The 25,084-nt window shown below is 40.2% G+C and overlaps 1 protein-coding gene across 1 annotated transcript; it reads right to left on the reverse strand.

Annotated features, from left to right (window-relative positions):
- Nucleotides 1-183: 183 nt before the first annotated feature.
- On the reverse strand, nt 184-13,520 carry zdhhc13 (zinc finger DHHC-type palmitoyltransferase 13). Its single transcript, XM_034116622.1, has 17 exons — nt 13,443-13,520; nt 11,012-11,217; nt 9,619-9,741; nt 9,423-9,500; nt 8,543-8,687; nt 8,350-8,414; nt 7,488-7,650; nt 5,436-5,561; nt 5,172-5,305; nt 3,905-4,005; nt 3,617-3,741; nt 3,460-3,522; nt 3,279-3,372; nt 2,706-2,789; nt 2,458-2,615; nt 1,881-1,978; nt 184-1,050 (listed from the first exon to the last, which is right to left on the reverse strand). Exons 1-17 carry the CDS (start codon nt 13,464-13,466, stop codon nt 912-914), a joined length of 1,926 nt encoding a protein of 641 aa, XP_033972513.1. The 5' UTR covers nt 13,467-13,520; the 3' UTR covers nt 184-911.
- Between the last annotated feature and the right edge of the window lie 11,564 nt (nt 13,521-25,084).

Here is a 25,084-nt window from a genome sequence, read left to right on the forward strand (position 1 = left end):
ACAATTATGTGTGAGCAGCCGTGCAGAGCGTAACGGGATTAGATGTTTTTGTCAAGCTAAAATTAGAGCCGTTATCTGGCACTATCAAATTAGCAGTGATGAGAACATGGAGGAAACCATTCACAGAGCAACGAGTGTGCCTTTAGGGGCTACCTTAACAGACTCATTTCATATGAAACAAAGACATGTGTCTCAATTTTAATACAAAATATAAGTAAATAGACTTTTGAAGACAAAATTGTGACTGTCAGGTCGGTTGATGGTGACACATCATGCTGCAAAAAAGTCAAGAATAGGTTCTTTCTGGTTAGGAAGTCTTCAAAATCAGGGTTGAAAAATGACCAGGGTTAAACAATCTGCAAAAGCTTGACATTTATGAGCCTCGACACATAGATATTTACTGATTTACAGTGTTTCTATGATATTGTCCACCCCTGTATGTAAAGGCCTGATAGTCCACACAGAGCCAGTTAAGAAGACAGGCACAACATTGCTCTATTGAATAGTGGCATTCGTTATCAAACATGCAACTCTTACAAAAGTCATAAAACCAACTGTTTACACGTACAAAGATCCTTTTTTCCATCAGAACATGATACAAAATAGGCTTGATGCGTTTATAAAAACATCTCCTAACTTCAAATTACAATTTAGGCCTTTAAAAGGTTTTTGAACCTCACCAAAATTAACACATCTGTGTGATTTCACTTACATTGGTCAAGTATAAGGCAGCAGCAGTCTTTACAAAGAGCAACCGGAACAAATGATATCTACACGATGCCTGTTCCCAACTTCTCTCTTCACATGGAGCCAACCCTTTAAAAAAATAAATAAATACACTTTGTGCTTTTGGTCCAGAACCACTGTGAGAGTCCGACCCTTGACCCTGAGAGTGGGGTGGCAGGGAGGGGTCAGACCAAATCGGTGAGTCCGAACCCGTGCTGGTCGCGGCCGGGGGGGAACTGCTGCGTCCAGTCGATGATGGCCGGTTTGAAGAGGCCGCAGCAGCGCAGCTGGAAGAACGACGCCAGGTTCCTCATCACGCCCAAACTGCAGACACACCAATCAGGAGAGGGGGATCAGTGAATGGTGACTAAATGCCATCATGGTGTGCAATATTGTTCACACGATTCATGTCTACCAATGATATTTAAAATGTGTTTTTCTGTACTCATTTATATTTTTTGAATTGTATGTGTTGCCTGAAACTTGCATCTTTAGGGAAATATAAAGTATGTTTTGAACTGATGGTGCTGAAAGAGTATGAAAAAGATATAAAAGCTTAATATGAATGTGCCATCCTTTAACCTAGTAGTATTCTTTCCTCAGAAATCAAGTCCAGCATTGCAAGCTTTCAATGATGTCCATTTGATATAATAACTCTGTCTTCTTCTTATTTAACAAATCACTGGACTTTTCTAAAAATTATTTCTAAAGTTAACTTCCAAAGCAGAGCTCCATCTGTTCAAGGCCCAACAAACAATTACTAAGCTTATTCAAGCTCTATCATTCCATCTTATTATTATTTGGCTCACTGTAACTGATTGTCACACTTTTTCAGGTAAGCCACTTAGTATTGCCGCTTGTAGTTCCATAGATACTGAATAGACTGTTTGGCACTGTGTATTTAATAATGAATCAGGGGTAATGTGCAAGAAGACATGCATTAACACAAAAGACCTTGACTAAAAACACACATAAAGATCCCCCTGCATCCTAATAAAACTCAGTCATTAACTAAAGACATGTATCCTCTGAAGTCACATGTAGTTTTAAAGTGTTTTCCACCGGAAATAAATCATTGGCATCAAAGAGCAGCGCTCAGTAAAATCATTTTAAAGGATTGTGATGACAAAGTGGCGTCAGTAATATGAACTCACTTGTATGGATTCTGTTTGAGGGGGACGGGCTGTCGCTGTTTCCTCTGGTGCATCGTCAGGCTGGTCCGCTCTGCTGTGGTCAGTCCCAGGAAGGCAATCTGCTCCGGCACAAAGAAAACATCAAACACTGAGGAGACATTTCCAATCGAACTCTAAATGGTTTTATATGCAATATTTGAACATTTCAGGGATGAAAAGACAGTGATCATTACAGCTTTAATGTTAAAAAAAAAGGTCTTTATTTGTCTCAAACTGCCTGTGCTGCAGCACCTCTTTTCACCCTCTGTCTGAAACCAGAGCCCAGTCTCCTCTGATTGGTTAGCTGGTCGGCTATGTTGTGATTGGTCAACGGCTTAGAGATGTCCCGCCCCTTAGACCAGCACGTACAATGTAGGATTGTGATTGTGTTGGAGACAAAACTCCGTCTGGACAAAACTCCGTCTGGAGGGAACTTTGGGATTTTAGCCTATGCAGACCATTCACATGCACAAAAACCTAAATAACACACTCATTCGGAGGTCTCTCTTCAGTTTGAGTCTGGATTGTATGACACTCCTGATAGGATCTTTGCGGTCACCTGGTAGAGCTGCAGCAGCAGCATGAGGCCGGACCAGCAGGTGTGGTAGAAGGCGAGCAGGAAGACGCTGAGCAGCCAGGGGGAGCAGGTGACCAGCACCGAGACCACCCCCCACAGGCCCTGCTCCTCGTAATGCAGCACACAGTGAGTCGCCCAGTCTGGAAAACACACACAGCACAGGCATGTGTATCAAGAGGAGTGTACACTGCGGCAGAGTCTGTTATTACACCAAATGCAAAAGTACTAACATTTGAGGCAACCATAGAACATCCAGGCTCCCATCAGCATGAGGGAGAACAGGAAGAGGATGAAGTAGTGGTGGTTCCTCGCACCTGGAAGACAAAGCAGAAAGGTGATTTTTTCTTTGGGCACAAATTAGTTATATAAGCAGCCTTTTTTAAGATCATCCTTACACTACCTATATGACAATAATCTTTTTAGTTTTGTACTAATCTTTTTGACACAGATAGAGTACATGTCAATGGTCCAGTTTTACCACAGTGTGAATTTTGATGCAAATTAAACTTATCAGGCCCTAAATAAAGCACCTCCACTATTAGAGAAACAAATATTTAACATATTTTTATATTTATAACATTATTCTCAAGTGTGTAAATGTTTAATTTAATTACATTTTAAGTTCCAATTATTTTATTTGCTGCTATTACTGTTTTATTACGGTAATATTTATAATATTTGTTTTTTATTTACCTACACGGGTAAATATAATCACATTTTTCTAAAATAACACTTTCTGAAGATGATGTTCATGTAACAAAACACGTCATTAATTTATCTTCTCTAATGCCTGGTATTCGTACCGATGCAGCCGTTGGTCCAGATGGAGTGGTGGTCCTGCTTGGCCACACAGGCGTCACAGTTAAAGCAGTGGTTCGTTCTCATCGGTTTCTTAATCTGTGAAAACAATAACAAACACAATAAGCTGCACTGCTTGCGTTGATAGGCCAGAGTTGTATAAAGTGTTTGTGTTCAGATCCTCACCATGCAGGACGTGCAGAATATCCTGGGTTCCAGGCCGCCGGCTTCAGCCAACACCAACACATTCTGACGGCACAAACAAACAAAACCCAGCTAATTTGTCAGAAAAGGTTTTATAAAGATAATTTTATGCAGAGTCAACATATAATGTCCCTCTCACCATTTTCTTCTCTTCTTCAGTTGCCTTGATGGAGCCTGGGTCGGTCCTGCAGGTGCGGAGGTAAAAGTAGAGCAGAGCGGTGGCATTCACAGTGAACAAAGCCTGAGCCGTGGCACTGGGCCCATGTGGGGTCAAAGGTTAAGAAACTCTCCATTCATGGGCTTGATCAAAAGAATAAAACAGCAAACAGCAGAGGTAACAGAAATGCGAAACAAACCCTTATCTGCAGGGAACATCACATGATAGCTGTCTCATAACTGTTTTATGTTTACTTCCAAAAAAGGATATCTGGCAGGAACCAGAGGCACCAGGTGATGATCATCCAGAACACTGAGGCCATGAGAGCTGTGGCAGGGAGGAGGGTCTGGAAGCCAGGACTTGGGAAGTTCCTGTTCAGAAAAAAATCTTATTAAACAACATACAACCTGTTAGCAGCAGGCAAACGTGACCTGAAGCAGAATGTTTATTTTTAGATCAAAAATCGTTTTATTGCGTTACGACAATGCATAACCAGTTTTTGTCATTTAGAAATGGAAAGCAAAATATATGCATACAAATGAGACAGTGGTTTGTACTGATTGTATGTACCAAGAAAAACATAAAACAAGCAATAATAACGACTAAAGTAATCCCCTACATTCACTGCCAGTGAGCCTCATACACACGATTAATTACCAGAAACATTGTTAAATGAATATATATGCATGTAATACATATGCATGTAATACAGGCAACAAACACATATACTCATAGTACACATCTACTGTATACATACACATGCTGCAGAAAAGCTAGATCAATCCCCGGTCCTGTCAATTCTGCTTTGAATATGTTCTATGTAAATGAGCTATGCGGTTGCCCTGATGCCCTAGGCTGCTCATCTCCTGGCCCGCCCCGAAGACTGTGACTGGAGCATGCCGGGCCCGACACGCTCCAATCCCAGCGCACATCTTCCGGAGACGACTACAAAGCCTGTGGACAACGATCAGTCGGGAGAGGTCTGAATCTGTGTCAGACGTCTCTCGGCACTCACTCCGTACATTCTGTGTTAGTTCTGTTAACAGTGGTTAACTAGGTTGTGTGTATATGTGTGCTTATGTCTATAAACAGGGCTGCACATAACTGGTTTTTGAGAGTGAGTGAGTGAGAGAGAGAGTGTGAGTGAGTGAGTGAGTGAGTGAGTGAGTGAGTGAGTGAGTGAGTGAGTGAGTGAGTGAGTGAGTGAGTGAGTGAGTGAGTGAGTGAGTGAGTGAGTGAGTGAGTGAGTGAGATGAGAGAGGGAGAGAGAGAGAGAGAGAGAGAGAGAGAGAGAGAGAGAGAGAGAGAGAGAGAGAGAGAGAGAGAGAGAGAGAGAGAGAGAACAGTAACCCTGCTGCGAGGCTCCGGCGAACAGTTCATGAGCGTGCTCACTAGCGCACCCCTTTTCAAGTTTCATGCAGGACATGATGTCCGTCAACCACTGTGAATGAATGGGTGGGACACTGCAGAATGTATTTTTAAGCTGTTAGAAATCCTTTCTTCTTTTACATGAAGCTCAGTAGAAAAGTGTCCTTACCTTGCAGCCAAATTGAGCACCCCGATCACGCAGGCCAGCAGGACCCCTTTGAGCAGCCAGGACTCAGAGTTCATATCCACTATGGCACCCACACTGCCAAAAACGGCTGTGCAGAGCAGAAACTGTAGAAAGACCTGGAAATACAGGAAGGTGTTACAGCTTAGGATAGTTCTCTACAAAGATACTAGAGATTTATTTTCATCAAAATGTTTAACATTTGTAATTTAAGATGTTATGGGGGTGGTCTTTAGTGTGTGTGTTTACCCTGTATCTGTTGACGATCCGCAGGCAGCGCGAGTTGGAGCGAATCCTCTCCTGTTTGACGTGGTTGAGCATGTGGATGAGCAGAGGGCTGTGCACCTGGTGGGCCAAGTCGATGGGGGTGTGACCCTAAAGTGGAAAACACAGAAGAAGAAATGCTTCACCATTCATTCAATTGGAAATAACAGATAGTATTGCTTTCAGTGTATGTGCAGTGGGGGGTTTGATCTGTATCTAACTATGTATCCGACTCTTTGGGCTTTAACCTCTCTTGTCTGTCAAATAAAACCAATGCTTGTGACATAATTATTCAAGTAAGTATTACAAATGAAACTAAAGGCCCTGACACACCAAACTGACACCAAAGAACACGTCCCGACGGACCCGACTGTTGTGTCGCCTCACGTCTTGGCCAAAAAGTCCCACTGGAACACACCGCAAAGACTTCAGCCGACGGCCAAGTAGCACGTACGCACTGCGCATGCGTGAGTGGCAATAACTCTCCTTACCAGCAGGCGGCAGTAGTGTGTATTCGTCATTCAAAAGAGGCAACCGGAAGACAGACTGCGTGGTATATACAAACAACAAATAGCGTGTGCGTTCCATTTTCACTCTCGTCCATCGAAAACATGTTTAGTGCGGTACTGGCGGTATCAGCCCTTGGACTTGCTTGTGGAAGCAGATAGATGAAAAGGAAAAATAATAGCCGTCTGTGTGTACCTTCCGTTTGTTTGCGTACCTCGCTTCTCATGTACTGTTTCGCTAAGCTGAACAGCCAATCAGAGTGATTTCTTATGCCGATAGACTCCCGATTCAACATGTTCAATCGGGAGCGGAAGGTGTCGGCACGGCCGAAAAGACACGACGGTGCGGGACACACCAATCTGAGTAGGGCGACAGGACGCTCATCGACGGCCAGACATCTATCGACGGCCGAAATCAGCTAGGTGTGTCAGGGACTTAAAGAGCAACTTGCAGGTTTTTTTTTTTTACTAGATTTATGCTTAACCTTGCCTGAAAATTACAATTAAAAAAGTTAATGCAGGATTTCATATGTTTTACGAGACATAAGGGCAGGAATTCAGAGGGGAAAGGAGCCGTTTTGAGCTCTGCTACTAAAAACCTTTTTTTTTTAAACGTCATACGATAAATGCGTCATATTAAGTCACATGGGGGAGCAACTTTCTCGGACTCCTTCGCTGCCCAATTCACGGTAGTAGTTGGTTTGAGCGGCTGTGATTTAGTGAGCTGGTATTTTTTCGGTAATTTTACATTGCATTTCACCATTTTTAATCATGGTGAGCTATTGTGTTTGTGCAGGTTGCGAGATACGGCTGATACTTGCGCATTAGTTTCTGTTATGGATCAGTATCAACAGTCCTGCCAGTAACGTTACTATATGATCAATACTACTTTAGTTATAGCCTGATATATGATAGCTAACTTTACAATGTTGTGATGTGACCGACGTTAGCTAACATTAACTGTAGCTAACGCCGGTCACTCACCAAGACAGCTGCCCAGTTCTCCACTGGTTCTCCTCACACCACAGCTCCATTTCTCTCCGATGGCCGTTATTTCTTCTAATCCTTGGCTGCTCCTGGTCTCTTGGACGCCTAGCAGGCTCATCATTATAAGGTTGTGGTCCGTCATATGCATACGAATATACATTTTCAACCTCTTCTGTGTCAAAACTAGCATTGTGATCCATGTTTATTAATACGTTAGACCGGCCGCTCTCCCTCATGTGACGTCACACGTGGGTGGTCTTTTTTTATGCGGAAGTAAAAATGTCTTACAAAAACGACGCCAGATGTCACTGTAGTGTATATTTCTGTATATGTTATTGAAAATCTAGTGTATACATTATTTTCCTACACATTATTCACTGAGGTCTCTAAGTTGCTCTTTAAGAGTCCTTGTAATGTCTTCAAAATGTTGCACAGAATAGATTCACTGTTGACGCCAGAGGGTTACATTGAAGCCTTTATTTCTCAGTTTTAACACTTAGCGCTGACAGAGATACGTGTCGCTCTCAGTGTGAGTCAGACTTACGTTGAGGTTTTCCGCATCCACGCTGGCCCCAGCCTCCAACAGGATGTGGGCGGCGTCCACGTTTCCTGCCAGCACGGCGCAGTGGAGCGGAGTGTTCCTGTTCACTTTGTCCACCGCATTCACTGAGGCGTTATTTTTTATTAAGAAATTAGTTGGTTCAGGCCTAGGACAGAAAAACATGTGCTGTTTATTTTTTAATCAACCTCTCTAGATACTAATGTCATGAATTAACATCAACTTTGTCTTACATACTTAACTATCCGAGTTACTTTTTGTTTGTTTTTAATAAATACAAAGGCTTTTTCAAAGGCTTTTAATTTGAAAATATTTTTCTTAAATTTAGACGCATTCTCAGAAAAGACTAAAGACTGTATTCTCTGTTCACCTCAGTTTATTAGTTCACAGTGATTGCAAGTCAAATATGTGATTCCTGTTGTCATCTTGCAATATACTCATTTATATAAATAGTTATCACCGCAATAAACCGTATTTAATTTTGTCTTAATTTACATTATTTAATTTCATATTTCATATTCTGTTCTTGTACATATCCAATATCCCATATTCTATTGACATGTATATAGTCTTTTTGCACTTCTTCTTATTTTGTATTTTATTATATATGTTGCATTGTTGGAGGAGCTCAGGTCAGAAGAATTTCATTGCCATTTCTACACTGTAGCTCTGTGCATATGAAAATAAAACCTTTGAATCTTGAATGAGGGCAGACAACATGTGCAATATCATCAGATAGTCAGATTCCTATTGCAAATGTTAAAGTTTTTCATTGACATTACCTTTATTCACGGTGTCACTAACTATTTCCTTGAAACTAATGGGGTTTTTAGTAACGGATGCTCACCCAATAATCTTCTGTGCTGCTAACATCAGCGGCGTCTGTCCGTTGCAGTCAGGCCCATCGACTTCCTGGATGCAAATGAGAGAATTACCATACAAACAAATTAAAAGAAAAACAAATATCAAGCTCCAGGATGGTACAATGATTCCTACAAAGGTTTAAAACAAATAAAGAGTGTGTGCGTGTGGAGTCTGACCTGTCCCTTAGCCATGAGATAAGCTGCTATCCCCATGTGCTGGAAGAGGATGGAGAGGTGGAGAGCGCGGTAACCTTCTCCGTCAGCGATGGAGGAATCTGCTCCGTACCTAATCAGCTGGATCACCATGGGGAGGTGGCCCTGCCTGATCACACACACACACACACACACACACACACACACACACACACACACACACACACCACACACACCACACACACACACAACACACACAACACCACACACACACACACACACACACAACACAACAACACACACACACACACACACACACACCCACACACACACACACATACACCCACACCACACCACACACACACCACACCACACACACACACACACACACACCACACACCACACCACACACAACACACACACACCTCTGTTTCAGCCCCTGTTTCAAAAGTGCTGCTTCTCTGTCTTTTACTTTAGATGAAAAATAAGGAGCCCCTCCCCACGCCCCTCTGAGAGATCTTGGGTTACAAAGAACACAAGGTGCTCTAGGAGGAGATTCAGGTGATAAGGTGGGGGGGGGGGGGGTGGGGGGTTACCTTGGTTGCGTTATTGACTAATGGTTACCACACCCAAAAATCGTTTATGACATCATTAAAGTGGCCAAATCTGATCAGCTCGTTTTCAGACAGGTTTTTATATCACTGGATCAGGGACAAAAAGTGCAGTGAATCTTTTTTCCTGAAACTTCAGAATCTCAGGGGACACATATTTCTGTATAAAAGACATGAAAAAGTGGATTTAGCATAATAGGTGACCCTTAAAACATTCCTTTTGACAGATAAATCATATGTGAGCAATTGAACGAGATTTAATACAATATGGAATAGAAAAGAGCAAAGATTACCTTATGGCCCAGTGAAGAGGAGAGGAGTTCAGGTCACCTCCAAGCTGATCAACTAATGACCCTTTAGAAATATAAAACCTGTCAAGGAAGAAACAAATAGAGGAAATAAAAAAATGTCCTGTTTGAGGCGTGTTGTATTTCAGTTGGCTCAGCCGTTTGTAACTGCTCAAACAGAACAGTTATCTGCAGGTCTTACTTGACCAGCTCTGCGCGGTTGTTGATGGCCGCCCAGTGCAGCAGAGTGACGTTCTCTTTGTCCGGCAGCCTGACGTCATATCCTGCATCCACCAGCTCCTTACAGCGCTCAAGGATACCGAACCTGAGAGGATCACACACAGAATAATAATACTATTAATAGTAACTCCCCATCGAATGCTTTAGTTTGCACAGTGCTCCAAAACAAAATACAGAAGCCTAAACATAATAAACTACTGCTATAGCTATAAAAACATTTGAGTCACAGTCACTTGATTGACGGTAGTTGTCAACCGTCAAACATGTATTTATTCATAGCTTTAGGCTGTGTAAAATAAATCTGCAGTATGTGTAGTCATAGTTACCAATATATTTACTGTAGTGAGATGAAAAGACAGGACAGGAGGAGCGGCTCTGCAGATTATTATTTTTTTGACAATAAGTGTGACCTTTGTTCTGCTGCCCCTCAACGCACTGATCAGTTGGAAAAATAAATTAGTATTTCATTTTCCTGCAAGCACTGCCGAGTTTCTAATCTCACCTAAAGCACACTGACAGGTTTGAGCAGCTTGTACTATAGTTGTATCTACCGGATAAAAACCCTCATCATATTTGACTTTTAATAAACACAGAGCTCTATGTGCATTCCTTAAGCTTTGTGTCACAACTCCTGTGTAAATACGTTGTTCAAATAGTTGTCAGTGCCATACATTCACAATGGCACTGTCAGTTGTGTGTCTACTTCTCCTTCCTATGTTTCATCGGTTTATCATATCATTATAATAAAAATGGAACTGTCTTACTGTTTTACACAAAACATGCCTCATTTTAAAAACATTCCTAGTAAAACATTTAACATGAGAATGAACAGAAAATATACCCCCTGATGTTTCCTCCACCAATCTGTTATATGGTTTCAATATGTGGTTATAAGTTTGCATAGTTCCACATTATGGTATGATTTACAGAGATTGGTTGAAGAGTTGCACAAGAGTTGTACAACCAAACACCAACACCAATAATCAAGATGTGACATCGTTTCCTTTGTGGTTTTCATGTTTTCAGTCATAAACCATTCAAAGGAAGGTTTCAAATTATTTCCCATATGTTGTTTTTTATGGTGATATTGTTAAAATGAAATATCTATTGCAAAATAAAACATGTCATCCTGAATACTGACATTACAGAAAAAGGTTTGACAGGAGCATCTGCAACCTTCAAAAAGTAGATAGTGTGTGGTTGATAGAAAATCTTGCATTTGGTCTTGTTGAATACAATTATAAAATTGGATATAAAACGACAATTTAGACAAACTTATTTCAAAGAAAGCTGCATGAATTAATTCCATCACTTCATGAGTGTCCACCAGTTGACAGAGATGTCCCTCCACTCACTGTGTTGCCTTCACTATGTCCAAGCTGGCGCTGTCGTCCATGTGTGAGCGTCTCTTCGGCTGCTGGCTGATGTCCATCGCCTGATCAGCTTTATTAGCGAACTGTCCTTGAAAAGGCGTCATGAAGGGGTGCGGCGCTCTGGGCCCATGACTGTGAGAATGACCTTTATTTCCGTGGTTACAGTTGTCATGCATGTTGCCGTGATCCTGCAACACATACACAAAGAAAACACACATATAAGGTCCAAAGTGGTCTACATGGCAATCTTAAACTGACATTTATAATAAGGGTTATTGATTTAGCCAGTTACACAATCAGACTCCTGGGGGCCCCCCCACTGGTCACCCAACTACTCAAAGGTGGAAGATGCATTTTGTAAGGTGTCACTGTGTAAAATAAGTGATCATGTTGTTGTTTTCACATATTGGATGTTAAATACAACTGATGAATCATTCAAGTAACAAGATTTGATAAGATATTTAAATGTCTGACTTGGGTGAAACAGACATCTGTCTTGTATGGCAAAAAACTCATGCTCAACAAACTTTTAATATAATTATGCTTTGATATAGTGATATAGAATAAAGTGCTGTATAGGTCAGATAGAAATCTATTCAGAAAATATTTTGGTCATCGATAATAGTAACTGCCATGGATGTAAAATAGTTTAAATGTGGTGAATCCAGGCTGATCTCTACTCTGGGATGGATCTACAGGAAGCTATCTTTTTCTGCATGTTGATGTCATATTCTGACAGACTGCTGCTGCTGCTGCCATGATCCAGACAGATGGTTCAAACTTAACATATGGCAAAGGCTAACCTAGGGGTGCATACCGGTACCCGGTATTACCGAAATATCGCTTACTGGCTTTTTTATAAAAGTGAGGCGTCATATCCTTAAACTCGCGCCCAAACCATCGAAATGACAATGACAATTTCGCCGTGAAAATCCGCAAACGAGTCACTTTAGAAAATCTAAAGTGTGGCTGCATATGACTGCCAGTCTGAATGGTGGGGTCTGTAACCACTGCAAGTCTGAATGGTGGGGTTTGTAACCACTGCAAGTCTGAATGGTGGGGTCTGTAACCACTGCCAGTCTGAATCGTGGGGTCTGTAACCACTGCAAGTCTGAATGGTGGGGTCTGTAACCACTGCCAGTCTGAATGGTGGGGTCTGTAACCACTGCAAGAAGTTTATTTCTGGGAAAGGTGGCAACACATCCAACCTCCAACCAATGCTGTCTCGTATGGCAACCAAGTACCTTTGTGTTCAGGGAAGCAGCATGCCAAGCGAGAGTGTTCAGTTCAGTAGGTGATATCCATGCTGTGAAAGGGCCCGTTTGGATCCAGAGAGCAGATATGCTCATCTTCTTGAAGATTAATGCACAAAACTGAACTGTGATGAGATTTGTTTTCTTTCATCAGGCAAATGTTGATTTTAATGATGCTATTTGTTTTATGTGCAATGCCAGATCTCATGATCCTTTATGTGTTCTCTGGTCAGTCGAATCTCAGGTTGAATATTGATTATACTGGTGCCATTTTATTTTTGCATTGACAAGATGTACTATTTACGCCTGATGGTTGTAATAAATGATATCGCAGAATCTTTTTTCTTCATAGATAACGTGTTCTTCATTGTTTGTTCAGTACTAAAAGATCCAAGTCCCACAATTTAATTTAATATTCATTTGACATGTTAACTATATCATAAAGCGCTTCATGGGAGTAATTGCGGGATGATTCAATTGTTCCCTTATGCAACATGAAAGTATCACGATATGTATCGGTATCGTTCAGTGGTATCGGTATCGGTATCGTAAAAAAGTCAACGATATGCAACCCTAGGCTAACCTCTGTCTAGCTGTAATAGTATAAACACATGTGGATTTGGATGAACAACAGCAGCTAGCGACAGTCAGAAACAGCCCGGTATTAAACTGTGAGAGAGGATTACTGTTTCGTAACAATAGGAGAATAACAGAAAGGTAACTAACGCAGATAATTTGTTAAAAAACACGCCTTGGCTGTCAATGCATCATCATGACATCCAGAGAAATTAAACACACATTCCCTGAAGTGGATGCCTTTACACGAAGAAAGCAAGCTTAATGTGATATTTGGAGTGTAGGAGAGATTAGCTAGCTAGCTGCTGTTAACCGCCAGGTAACTAGCAGCATGCTAACTACGCCCACAGAAGCTAGCAGACTGACAGCAGCTTCCTCTGAGCCGATGAGTATCACTGAGGACAGGTTAGTCCGCCTCACAGCAACTTACAGACCAGGAAGAATGACAAAAAGCTAGCTAGGAAATGCTAACAACCCGATACTAGTGATGTGTTTAGGGTACACTACGTTAGGTTGTTCTCCACCAGGTAAAACAGAAACAATACAAGCATCAGAAAGAGCGAAAGAAACATAAACCGACTCACATTATCGCCCTCATTCCAGTCCATGTTGTTATGAAGGAACGTAGAGAAAGTTCCTGCTGCTGGACTGACCGCGATCAACGTGCAACTTCCGCTCTTTGATTTTCAAAACAAGAGTCGCAATGACACAGTTCAAGAAGACATGGAGATGCCTGCCTAATGCACTGACTGATCCAATATGTGTTTTATACGTATTAAATAAGTATGTAGCCTAACGTGGGAGATAGTTGTTTGTTGATTGGTCTTCTTGCTGCGTTTGTACATTATCAAAACAAAAATAGAGTTTCTAAAGACTGAAACCCTCTCCATGCTGCTTGCAGATGTGATGTTGGCAATTGAGCGGCTTTCTCTATTGACAGAAGAAGTGTTGACCTGGGAATGCTGCAACAGTATTATTTTTGTATTTAATTGCTTCTGAATAGTTTTTGATGTTTACTTCCAATCTTATTTAAAACATTTTTTACTATCTTTCTTTTCATATTTCTATCATTTATTAACATAATTCCCTCCTGGATCAATACAGGCTTATTCTATCTTGTGCAGACATAAACATATTAAACTGCTATCGGGGCCTCAGGGCAAAAATGTCCTGATGAAACCCCTTATAATAATTCAGGAAGATTTAACAATCAAAACTGACACAACAATTGTCTCATTGTAGACGTGGAAATATGTATATTTTAAATATGACATACTTCAATGCTGGCATCCTGTCATCGGACAGTTTGCTTTGACAGTGCATAACTTTAACTACTAAATTATCTTAATTCAGTTAAATGATTAAGTTCTGATTTCTAAACGTTTGCATCTTATTTTGAAGGCGAGGACGTTACACCGGAAACCTTTCTTATCAGTTGCATTGCCTTGATGCATTTTTCTTCACCCTGTCCTTCTTCCTGGAAATGCCACAATCACTTTCATTGGTATATTGTTTAACTGCTGCCTACAAGCCTTTCCTGCTGCTGTCTGCATTATTCAACAGTGACATTATTATTTAATGCTTCAGTATCCCAATGGGACAGCACAGAAAATAAAGGTTTGCTTTAGTTCGAAAAAAAAAACACATGCATATTAAAATCGGCATTACATTACATGTTACTTGTTACACGTTCATTATATGGTTATTATAAATGAATCAGAGGCAAGTTGGTTTTAAAAACAAACCTGTCTGCTAAATGGCTTTCTTTAAATACATGTCTTATGCTGTTGTATCACAAGTCAAAATCCGTCGCAGTTTCTGTTTAGACATTATAGTTATAACTAAACGCTCACATTTCACACATTCTGCTGTTCAGTGTTTTGATTGTATGGAGCAGATTCACCATTAGGCTGAGGTCTTTACTTTGACTCTGAGGCTAACCTGAGCAGGAAAACAAAGATGGATGAAATATATGAAAACAATATTTGTTTTCAGTATCAAAAATGGAAAATGGAATAAATAAAGTAAACCAGTCTAGACTCTAGACTGGTTTACTTTATTACTCTAGACAGAGTGATGTAAAATAAACACACACATTAGTAGTATACTTATGCTGAAATGTAATCACTGGCCAAATAAAAAATGGTTGTTCTTTGATTCAAAATCAGAGTCCTTGTGTAAAATCGATGTCAAGAAGACACTTTCGTTTGGTTTAGTTTATATTGACATTGTCAGCAATGAAGCAACTGAGGTTCAGGCCCATTTTCTTTTCTTTCTTACATGTTACTCATTTAGTGCTACAGCAAGTCTGTCTCTTCCAGTGTACTGTACTTAATACAGATTCATCTTATGGGGACAAGTGGACAATTGCTGTGTGTTTATTTATAAAATGTAGCCTACTCTTCGTACAGGCTTTATGAAAAACCGATTATCATCACCAGATAATATCAGGAGACTACTGCATGTTATTCATTTTGCAGCAGACATAACATCGCCTTGCGCCGTATTATCAGTTGATGCTGAAAAAGCTTTTGACAGGCTAGAATGGCAATTTTTGTGGCATACAATGCAAATAATGGGTTTTGGGGCAACATGATTATGTTGAAGATCCTATATAATAATCCAAGTGCTATGGTTCTGACAGGCAATCAGTGGTCACCTAGATTTCCAATTCCACGTGGCACACGGCAAGGTTGCCCTGTCTCCGCGCTTCTGTTTGCAATTTCTCTAGAACCGCTTGCACAGAAAATAAGACTATCCAAAGAAGTAAAACAGATAGTTGTAAAAGAGACAGACCACAACATTTCGTTATATGCGGATGATCTACTACTGTACTTGGACGAGGTACCAACTACGCTTCCTAAACTGTTAAATATCTTTACCCAATTTAGTTCAATATCTAAAAACCCCTAACCCTAACCGTTACAAGATACATTTGAATAAATCATGTCTTTTACCCCTCAATAGTGCCATGGTTGAACTAAACCTAAATACAGAATTGCAGATCGTCCAACACTTTAAATATTAGGGAATCGATATACTGTATATGCCTCATTAGACACAATAGTAGCAAAGAACTACAAAAGAATGTACACAACAATTAAAGATGACCTAAAAAAGTGGATTAATATAACAATTTCTTTAGCAGGACAAATGTCAATCATAAAGAGGAATATTCTACCAAGAGTCAATTTCTTAGCAGTATGTTACCTTAATCTCCACCAGACGGTTTTTGGGACAAACTTCAGAATAGGATTTCAAAATATATTTGGAAAAACCAATACCCAAGAATCAGATACAAAGTTCTACAATATGACAAAAACAGTGGAGGCCTTAATGTTCCCAATCTCAAGCTTTATTATTATTCTATATAACTGGATTGATGAAAGCACCACTGTACCTTGGATTAAAATTGAAAGAAGTATAGTCTATCCCCTTAAACTTGGTGATGTCTTATTTTCTGCCATGTCGCCATATGACTGTATGCAAACATTTGGACCAATTATTGGCCAAGCTGTGAAAGTGTGGAAACATGCGGAAATGGTGCAATTGGTCTGTAGATTGGCATAGTAACATACCAATTGTTCATACCCTGTTACTACGTATTGGAAAAAAAGCAATCCAATTCCCACAATGGCAAACCCGAGGAATACATTATCTTTCTGACCTAACCAACGACAACGGCTTGATGTCCTTCCAAGAATTGAAAGACACGTATAATGTGCCTGGCTCTTCTTTCTTTTTCTATTTGCAACTACGTACTGCCATGCGCACATATGGAGTTCCTTGGAATCAACCTCTGCCAACACATCAATTAGTTAAGGTCATATTAAGTTCAAACAGTGTGAGCGGCACTATATATATATATAAAAAGCTTCAAGATAAACTAACTGGATATATTGGCATCTCTGCAGTATGAAACGCAGATCTAAAAAATGACATGCAGACTATTGATTGGAAGAGAATATGGAATAATATCTCCTTAACATCGCGTAACCACAATCACCAATTGATACAGTATAAAATGATACACAGATGTTACCTGTCAACCAGAAAATGCTGTCACTTAAGGATGATTCCAAGCCCCATATGACTTCTCTGTAACCAAAAGACTATTGGCACATATGTACACATGGTTTATGAATGTACTGCAGTAAGAACGTTCTGGAAACAAGTTGTTGACATTGTATCTGAGATTATTGGAGTTCACATACCCTGTCTCCCAAATATTGTATTGTTGAATGACGATTCTTCTCTTGACCTACAGAACCATCAGAAAAGGGTGCTTTTCGCTGGTCTAACAGCAGCCAAAAAAAGAATTGTAATACGATGGAAACCCCCACATACTTTATTTATTAAGCAATGGATATCATCCTTCCATGACCTACTAATCTCAGAGCTGTCAATCGCTTCTGCTAATAAGGCTAAGGGGGAAACATTAGAGGCTATTAAAAGAGCTGCTGATTTGGTAATATCATTCATGTAAATTCAGATTGTACATATATGCACACCTTGGTACAGTTGTAGATTATTAGGAGTCAATCTCAATTCAGCTTAGAAAGATGACATGTTATGTGGAAAAAAAAGGTATGAATGTATTTGATGTGGATAAATTGTTATGCTATAATATAAATAATAGATATAATATAATAGATAGATGAACTCAGACGATTGCTAACAAACATCAGGTAGGATTTTCTGTGAAATGGCAAGATGGGTGGGAAGGGGGAGGGACGGGGTGGCATGCGAAAGGGATTCCCTATATTTTTTCTTTGTCTTTTCTTTTTCTTTTTGTATTATTGTCTATATAATTTGTATCTGTGTATATAAGTCCCTCTGTGAGGGCAAACAAAAAAGAAAGAAAACAATAAAATGTTGGTCACAAAAAAAGAAATGTACTCTTCGTGACAATTGTTTGATCCATAGTATCTGACTTAAAATGGTAAGTGATGAGACCAAACAAAAACATATGCTCAATTTCAACATGCAATCATTTTAAAACTTGATTTCCCTTTATCAATCTGAAATATGTGGGGCTTCAACTGAACTGACAGGTAAACCTAAACCCAATATTGTGTTATTTTACAATAATTGAAACACCATGTTTGAAAATATATTATAAAATGTGTTATATTATTTATATTGACAATTGAAAAAACGAAACAAAGTGGGTATCATACAGCTTCCCAAATAAACTAAAATGGAATAGAAATCAAATTAAGTGAGGTGTTGCACTTCCTGGTGAAAAGCTGGAGATGGCGCCATTGTTCAATCTGTGATCAGAAGAACCATCTGTTGTTTTGTCTGCACAAACATTTTTGGACTATCTCTTCACAGATGGATCATATACAACTTTATTAAGTTATTATAGTAACAAACTAAATCTTCAGAAAAGCTTGACATGGATAATATATCTCAGTGATAATATATATCAAATCTGATTCAGAGTGCCCTCAAAAATATGTTATTGTTGCTAAAACTAACATCTACCTGAGGGTTAAACATAAACCAACAAAAACAGTGGTAAGCTTTGAAGTAAAACATGGAAAAACACAGTAAAAACATATCCACGAGAGATATATTCTACCCTGGTTAAATTAACACTAAATGAAATAACTTTAACTAATGTATTCATGAAATTAATATGCAACACTCACATATTTTTTCACAATCCACTCAACAAATTGAACTACATATTTGAAAAAGTCGTGGAGTAAATAATCCTTAGTATTGTTATTGGTGTAGATCAGATACTTGTACAAAAATCTATACACACACACACACACACACACACACACACACACACACACACACACACACACACACACACACACACACACACACACACACACACACACACACACACACACACACACACATACTTCTTGTTATGTGCTGTTTGTTTGTGCAACATTTCTTACTTAATTAAAACGTATCTTTTCACCTGTTCCTTAAAGTCTTCGGAGACTTTCCCTGATAAAATAAGTACTCATTTTTAATTACAGTACACTCCGATTCCAAAAATGTAATAGATCATCTGCCAAGTGTTAATTGAACTGTTTCCTTTTGAAGGAATGAGTCAGACACTTACAAAACATTTTCCTTTTGATGGTTCCACTCTGATTATTCCAATTTTTTTTTCCAAACGTAATTCCTTTTGAAAGTTTTTTAAGGTCAAGAAAGGTAATTTGTTTTTATTTAATTTCAACTAAAACACATGAAAAAGGGACTAGAGGGTATATTGAGTGCATGTGCCAAGCAGAAGTAATTGAGCTGTCAGGGGGAAGTCATAACAGCGAAGAGGACTAAGGGTCAAGATTACTACCGTTTGCATGCGAGATGTACGAGTAGCTAAATGAAAATGAATAACAATATTTTTATGAAAGGAAAAAGGATTGCATATTTGCACCTCAACACATAGACGACCCTTATCGAGGGCCGACTCTTCAGCGAGCAGACACTGGGGTCATTGAAAACAGAGTGATTCAGGAAGCAGGGCCGTCCAACGAAAACATGTAGAGGATGTGTGTTTCACAGCTGATAGAGCAGAGCGGAGCTGTATGAGCGGACTTTGCTCCCATTAAAGCCTTTTTGAAATGCAATAATGCTTTTATTCCTCCAATTTGGGGTATTTGTACTGTTTTTGGCAAGCTTTGATTAAGCCTTTTGAAACCATTTAAGACAATTAATGAACACAACTAAGCTTTTCTACCACTCACATTTTAGAGTTGCACTTTAGGATATATGTTCAGATTAACAGGCTTCCTGTTAGGGAAAGATCAACACATATATGACTAAACTTAATTTGTTTACATGTAATTGTCTTAAAGCTGCAGATATTTATATTGGGGCCTTTGTCTGTGCAGCAAGTCCAAAAAAGGGTTCGCTATTCAAAACAATAATGATTCAATTTTAAATTAAACAATTCTGGACAAGGGAGAAAATCAAGATGTCAGCATTCTTCAGTTTCATAGTTGAGTCTGCATCAATTATCAGATTACTAACAGGTGCATATATAGGGGTCCTAATAGTCACACTCACACTGGTAACCTTACAAATATTAAAAACTAAATTCTATATTTAAAATAGATAGATTCACAAAACTATACACAAGTCAAAATCAAGCTTTGAGTCAAGGATTGGACCACTTTTTCACACTTGAGTTAGAAAACAGAATGTCTAAGCTGTTATGGCTAACATTTTATTAAACGATGGGCAGATGATGAACAGTGCATTAATCAGAGTTTCACATTTTAATTTGAAAACAGCTGCTTGCTGCTGGAAATGAAAGTGTAATAAAATGACTGAAATGTGAGTGGGTGGAGAGATAATTCTCTATGAGTTTGTCCCGAGTGACGCCTTCCATATAACACACAGTGATTAGATTCACTTTTAATATAAAAATACTGATTAATGCCGGTTTAAGAAGACAAACCTCGGTGTTGTTTCCCTTTGGAGGAAGGATCAGCTTTACATAAGAACATATCTCATCCCGAACACAACAGTTTTATCGTAATGAGAATAAATAAACCATTAATATGCTGAGCAACCTGCTGGGTGTTCACGCAGAGCTTTGCTCAGACTCTCCAGAGATCCACACAGATATGAAAGTGAGAAGACCCCGAACGATGGAAGTTAATTATTGTAATAAAGTGTGTGGTGGCCGGCGGGACTGAGCATTGCATCTGCATCTGTCTGTTGGAATGCTGTTTGCTTCATGGAACAAAGGAAAAACAAGTCTTAATGTGGGCGAGTTATTCTGTTGTTTAAAAGCATGAGATGGTGAAAGATTTAAAAAGCTTAAAACCTTGACCCTCAAAAGGATCATCCACTTCACAATTGGCGCTAAAAGAACGCTTTTGGTTGTCAACATAAGGAAGAGAAATGAAGAAAGGTACGACGGAAATAAATTAGTTAATCAAATAAAATAGATCACATAATTTCATGACTGACTAACTCCTGGGATTGAACAGAATATACTGATGATTAGTGTCTTGCCATTTTAAAGGATGGGGGGGTGGGTACTTTAAATGTCAGCCACTGAGAGAAACACTGGTTTTACTGAGGAAGTAAGTTCATACTGCACAAATCTCTATTTTCTGGCAAAAAATCGCTGACACACAAAATATTTATCACATCTCGAACACAGAATTAGGACACAATCTTCACATGCGTTAATAATCAGAGTAATATGTCATACCCAGAAGCAGTAGTTACTGAAGTGTGTTCCTCTCTCCCGCTATCACTCCCCCCTCCAGGAGGTCAATGTCTGGGTCACGGTCTGCATTTGAACCAGAGAGGGACCACTGGAATTCAGGGTCAAAGGTCGGCCCTGAACACCGCCGACTATAAGAGCGAGGGTCACAATCTTAAAGCCTGCTTGACCTCGACAGCACCATGAACGGTCCTTCTGATAGAGAGCTGGAGGGAGCGTTTGAGATGAGTCTGTTTCAAAAGACAGTTACAGACACACGCAGAAGTAAATCAGTGTGCATATGGGCAGTTATGTCTGCGCGCAGTGGAATATTTACAAGGCTACAGTCGATGAATGAAGGCAGAAAATGTAGACACTTAAGCCTGACACCGGGTGAAAGACATTCAGGGTGTCGGTCAAAGTTCAGGGTATGCGAGAGCTTTGTTTTGCTGCTTCGCTCTCTGAGTTCAGGGACAGAGTCAAGCAGCTACATTATACCACGGTGCGATGAGATAGGATGGGTCAGGGAGTGGCGTTCAATAGAGGCTGGAGGCCGCATTTAGACAAAGGATTGGGCACTTAAATCCAATACATAACCAGCATATAGGCAGAGGTTAATATGATTGAACAAATGAAAAGAAAAGTGCATGAAGATATGCAGTTTAACAGGCTGTTGACCCTCAATTTGAAAACTGACTGATGTAAAATACTATAAAGATCATTTTAACTAAGGCTAAAAAGTAATGATTGACTTCTGAAGGAAATTAAACAAGCCAAATCACAGAGTGAAATTTTCGTCATTTGGTATTGGCATGGGAATTGTAGATATTTCTATTTCTTTTTCATATTGGAAGGAGCAAACTCCCATCTGCTGAGGAAGATCATGTGATATGATCACAACAGCTGCTAAAAAGACCCGGTGGAGAGACTGTTTTCTTCACCAACGACTTTTGCAGCTTTCCCAAAAAAAGAAATATTTGCATTCCAAAAAGATATTTGCTGATATTTAAGCCATCTGTGAAAAATCTGGAGATAAAACAAACAAAAGAAAACACAACATATTTGTGAACTTGTCTAGAACTTACTAACTTTCTGCCCCACTAATGAGACGGCTTTGAACCGTTACAAAAATCTGACATTTTCAGGATATTTTGCCGGCCTTTTAGCTTCCCTGCCAAATAACAACAGATTTGAATTTCGGACCGGTAATTTCTGCTGTGATTATGAAAGTAACTTAGAGAGTTGATTGCAACTCCTGAGAGGACTCCTGCATATCTTAACGTGCAATTTATTCCAAAAATGTAAGTGATTGGACTGATTTTCCTCAAGGTGGATAGATTTAACAAAAATACACATATACTGCTTCACCCTAAGACGGTTGTCAAATGCAAATACTTTCAATTAGTAAAATATTGTTAATAAATATAATGCTTGTTGTCGGAAGCATTCAATCTTTAGGAACCAAGCCAATCTGTGAGTCATCCTATCTAAAATGTGTTTTCCTACACTCGCCCGAGATCTTAAAAAACCCTTCTGTGCCTCCCTTTATGAACATCTCACTTCTGTGGTTCCATTTCCGATTTAGTAATGAAAATCAATGGGCGATAATGGCTCTCCCCTCACCATGCCCTTCTGTACAGTGGCTGTGTGTCTGTGTGTTTGGTTTGATTTGCGTGACAGTGTGTCTGCTTGTGTCTGCGGCTGTGAAAGTGGGCTACTGAGGGGCGGCTTTCTGTTTCCAGCCTGCCAGTGGACAGCCCCTCAGTAGCAGTGCCAGGGCCGGACAGAGAGGGGAGGGAGGGGTTGCCGGAGAGAAGGGAGGAGGGGGGAGTTGGCGAGGGACGGACATCAAAACAACAAAGGGCAGCGGGGGTGATAATCCCACCTAATGCCCCCTGTCTACCCCATGTCTGCAGTGGCTCTCTGGTGAGTGGCAGATTGAGTGCACTCATGCAAAAGGTTACTTGGTTGATCAAGTGCTCTTTTCAGGGGAGGGGGAGGGGGGGCAGTACAGGCTGCTCTGGGCCCTGCGTTCTCTCAGAGCAGCAGTGGCGGTGTTCTTCTGCCGCTGATTCAGCAGAGCCCGGCCCACCGTGTCGCCGGGCGTCATGCATTATGTAACTGCCCCTCGCTCTCTTGACAGTAAAGGCTCGCAGACTGGGGTGAGACAGGGAAGAGGCTGTAGTCCAGTTTGAAGAACTATTGATCCATTCGCTCGAATCTTGATGCCCGTCTAGCTTTACCTGCAGACATCCTGCTCTTATGGAAAGGCAGGAACCATCAGGGGCATCTCAAGACACTCTGGGGGCCCCACGCAGAAGAGACCTGCACCCCCCCCCCCCCCCCCCCCCCCATCAACACACACAGAACTGAAATTACGAAGCTGAAATTATGAAGCTTTTGACAGCGCGCTACTAGCATGGGCCCCCCGATATGTCATTGCAGTGTCTTCTACATGGCTGTGGACCAATGTAATCAACCTTCTTTGGGGGCCCCTATTGGTCCGGGGCCCCAAGCAGTTGCCTGCCTTGCCTGTTGGCAAGCGGCGTCCCTGTCAGACTGACAGCCCTAATATTAATATGTTAAAATGCATTTACATTAGTCTTGAAATTCTTTAATGGTGTCAGAATATCTAACAGTAAACTCAACTTCTAGACCAACAGGACAAATGTCCCATTACAGTGTTGATAAATAGCTGGTATTAAGCCCAAAGGACATGACCACACTCAGCGAAGTAATGAGTCCCATTAACTGGTGAAGCACCCAGATGAACTTTCTACTGTTTGCTTATCTGCACGACTGCTCTAATAAAAACACATTTCTCTTCTGCACTGCTGACTGTGAGCAGTACGAGGTGTGCTTAACTCGAGGAGGGCTTTGGGCGCCTTCTGTGAGATAAAGGAATTTTTAGCTGAGGGATCTGAGTGAAGGGTTGGCAACTGTCTTCACTGGACGCCATTCAATTCGTGGTTAATCTGCTCGTGTGAACTCCGTCGCCGCGGCCATCTGCTCACAGCCACAAAGGCTGTGCACCATTGCAGTTCTGTGAATTATTTAAATGTCTCACATCAAAACCAGTTATTTCATGGAAAACAAGTGGATGCTCTCTGTATTTGTGAGATTGCCTCGCCCACACAAACATGGAAGCTTTTATTTTGGCGACTAAAGGAGAACTGGGCCAACACTTTCTATTTGAACATAGCATTGAGATTGCTATGCAGAGACAGCACAAGCTTTTGTGAATAAGGGCCTTTCTTCTGACGATTACGAGGAAACACATGAAATGGTAAATGTGTATAAAATGAGACACTGTAGACCCAGTCAGGTTATGGTGGAGCGTTGAAACGCTTTTAACGGTCCCCTATTATACTATTTTTCAACAATATATTATAGGTCTGTGATATATACAAAACATGTCTCTTAAGTGTTTGGCTCTAAATACCAAACAGATCATGCATTCAAGCATCCCATAAACCACTCTGTTTCAGCCCAGTTTCAAAAGTGCTGATTCTGTGTCGGTAGCTTTAAATAGTAATGAGCTGCTGCAGGCCACGCCCCTCTGAGAGATGATTGGTTTAAAAAAACACAATGGTGCTCTAGAAGGAGATTCAGGTGATAAGGTGGGCGGGTGTTACCTTGGTTGGTTATTGGCTAATGGTTGCACAGCCCCAAAAAACATTGTGACATCACAAAGTGGCCAAAATCTGATTAGTTCATTTTTCAGACAGGATTTTATATAGACGGATCAGGAGAAAAAGAGAAAGAATATTTTTTCCTGAAACTTTACGAATCTCTTAACACAGAGTTATACATGTTGATGTATAAAAGACATGAAAAAGTGGATTTTGCATAATAGGTGATCTTTAAGGTTAAAGTGTACTTGCTTTGCTTCTATTTACTTATATAAATGTATATGGTATATCTGGAAATTAATAGATCACATGAGCCTTTGATAGTACGATCCCATAGGCTATCTTTATCAAAAGAAAAGTCATTGAGGAAGAGGACAATCATCCACAACAAGTGTCCACA

The sequence above is a fragment of the Trematomus bernacchii genome, unplaced genomic scaffold, assembly GCF_902827165.1.
Source record: "Trematomus bernacchii unplaced genomic scaffold, fTreBer1.1, whole genome shotgun sequence".
NCBI classification, from domain to species: Eukaryota; Metazoa; Chordata; class Actinopteri; order Perciformes; family Nototheniidae; genus Trematomus; species Trematomus bernacchii.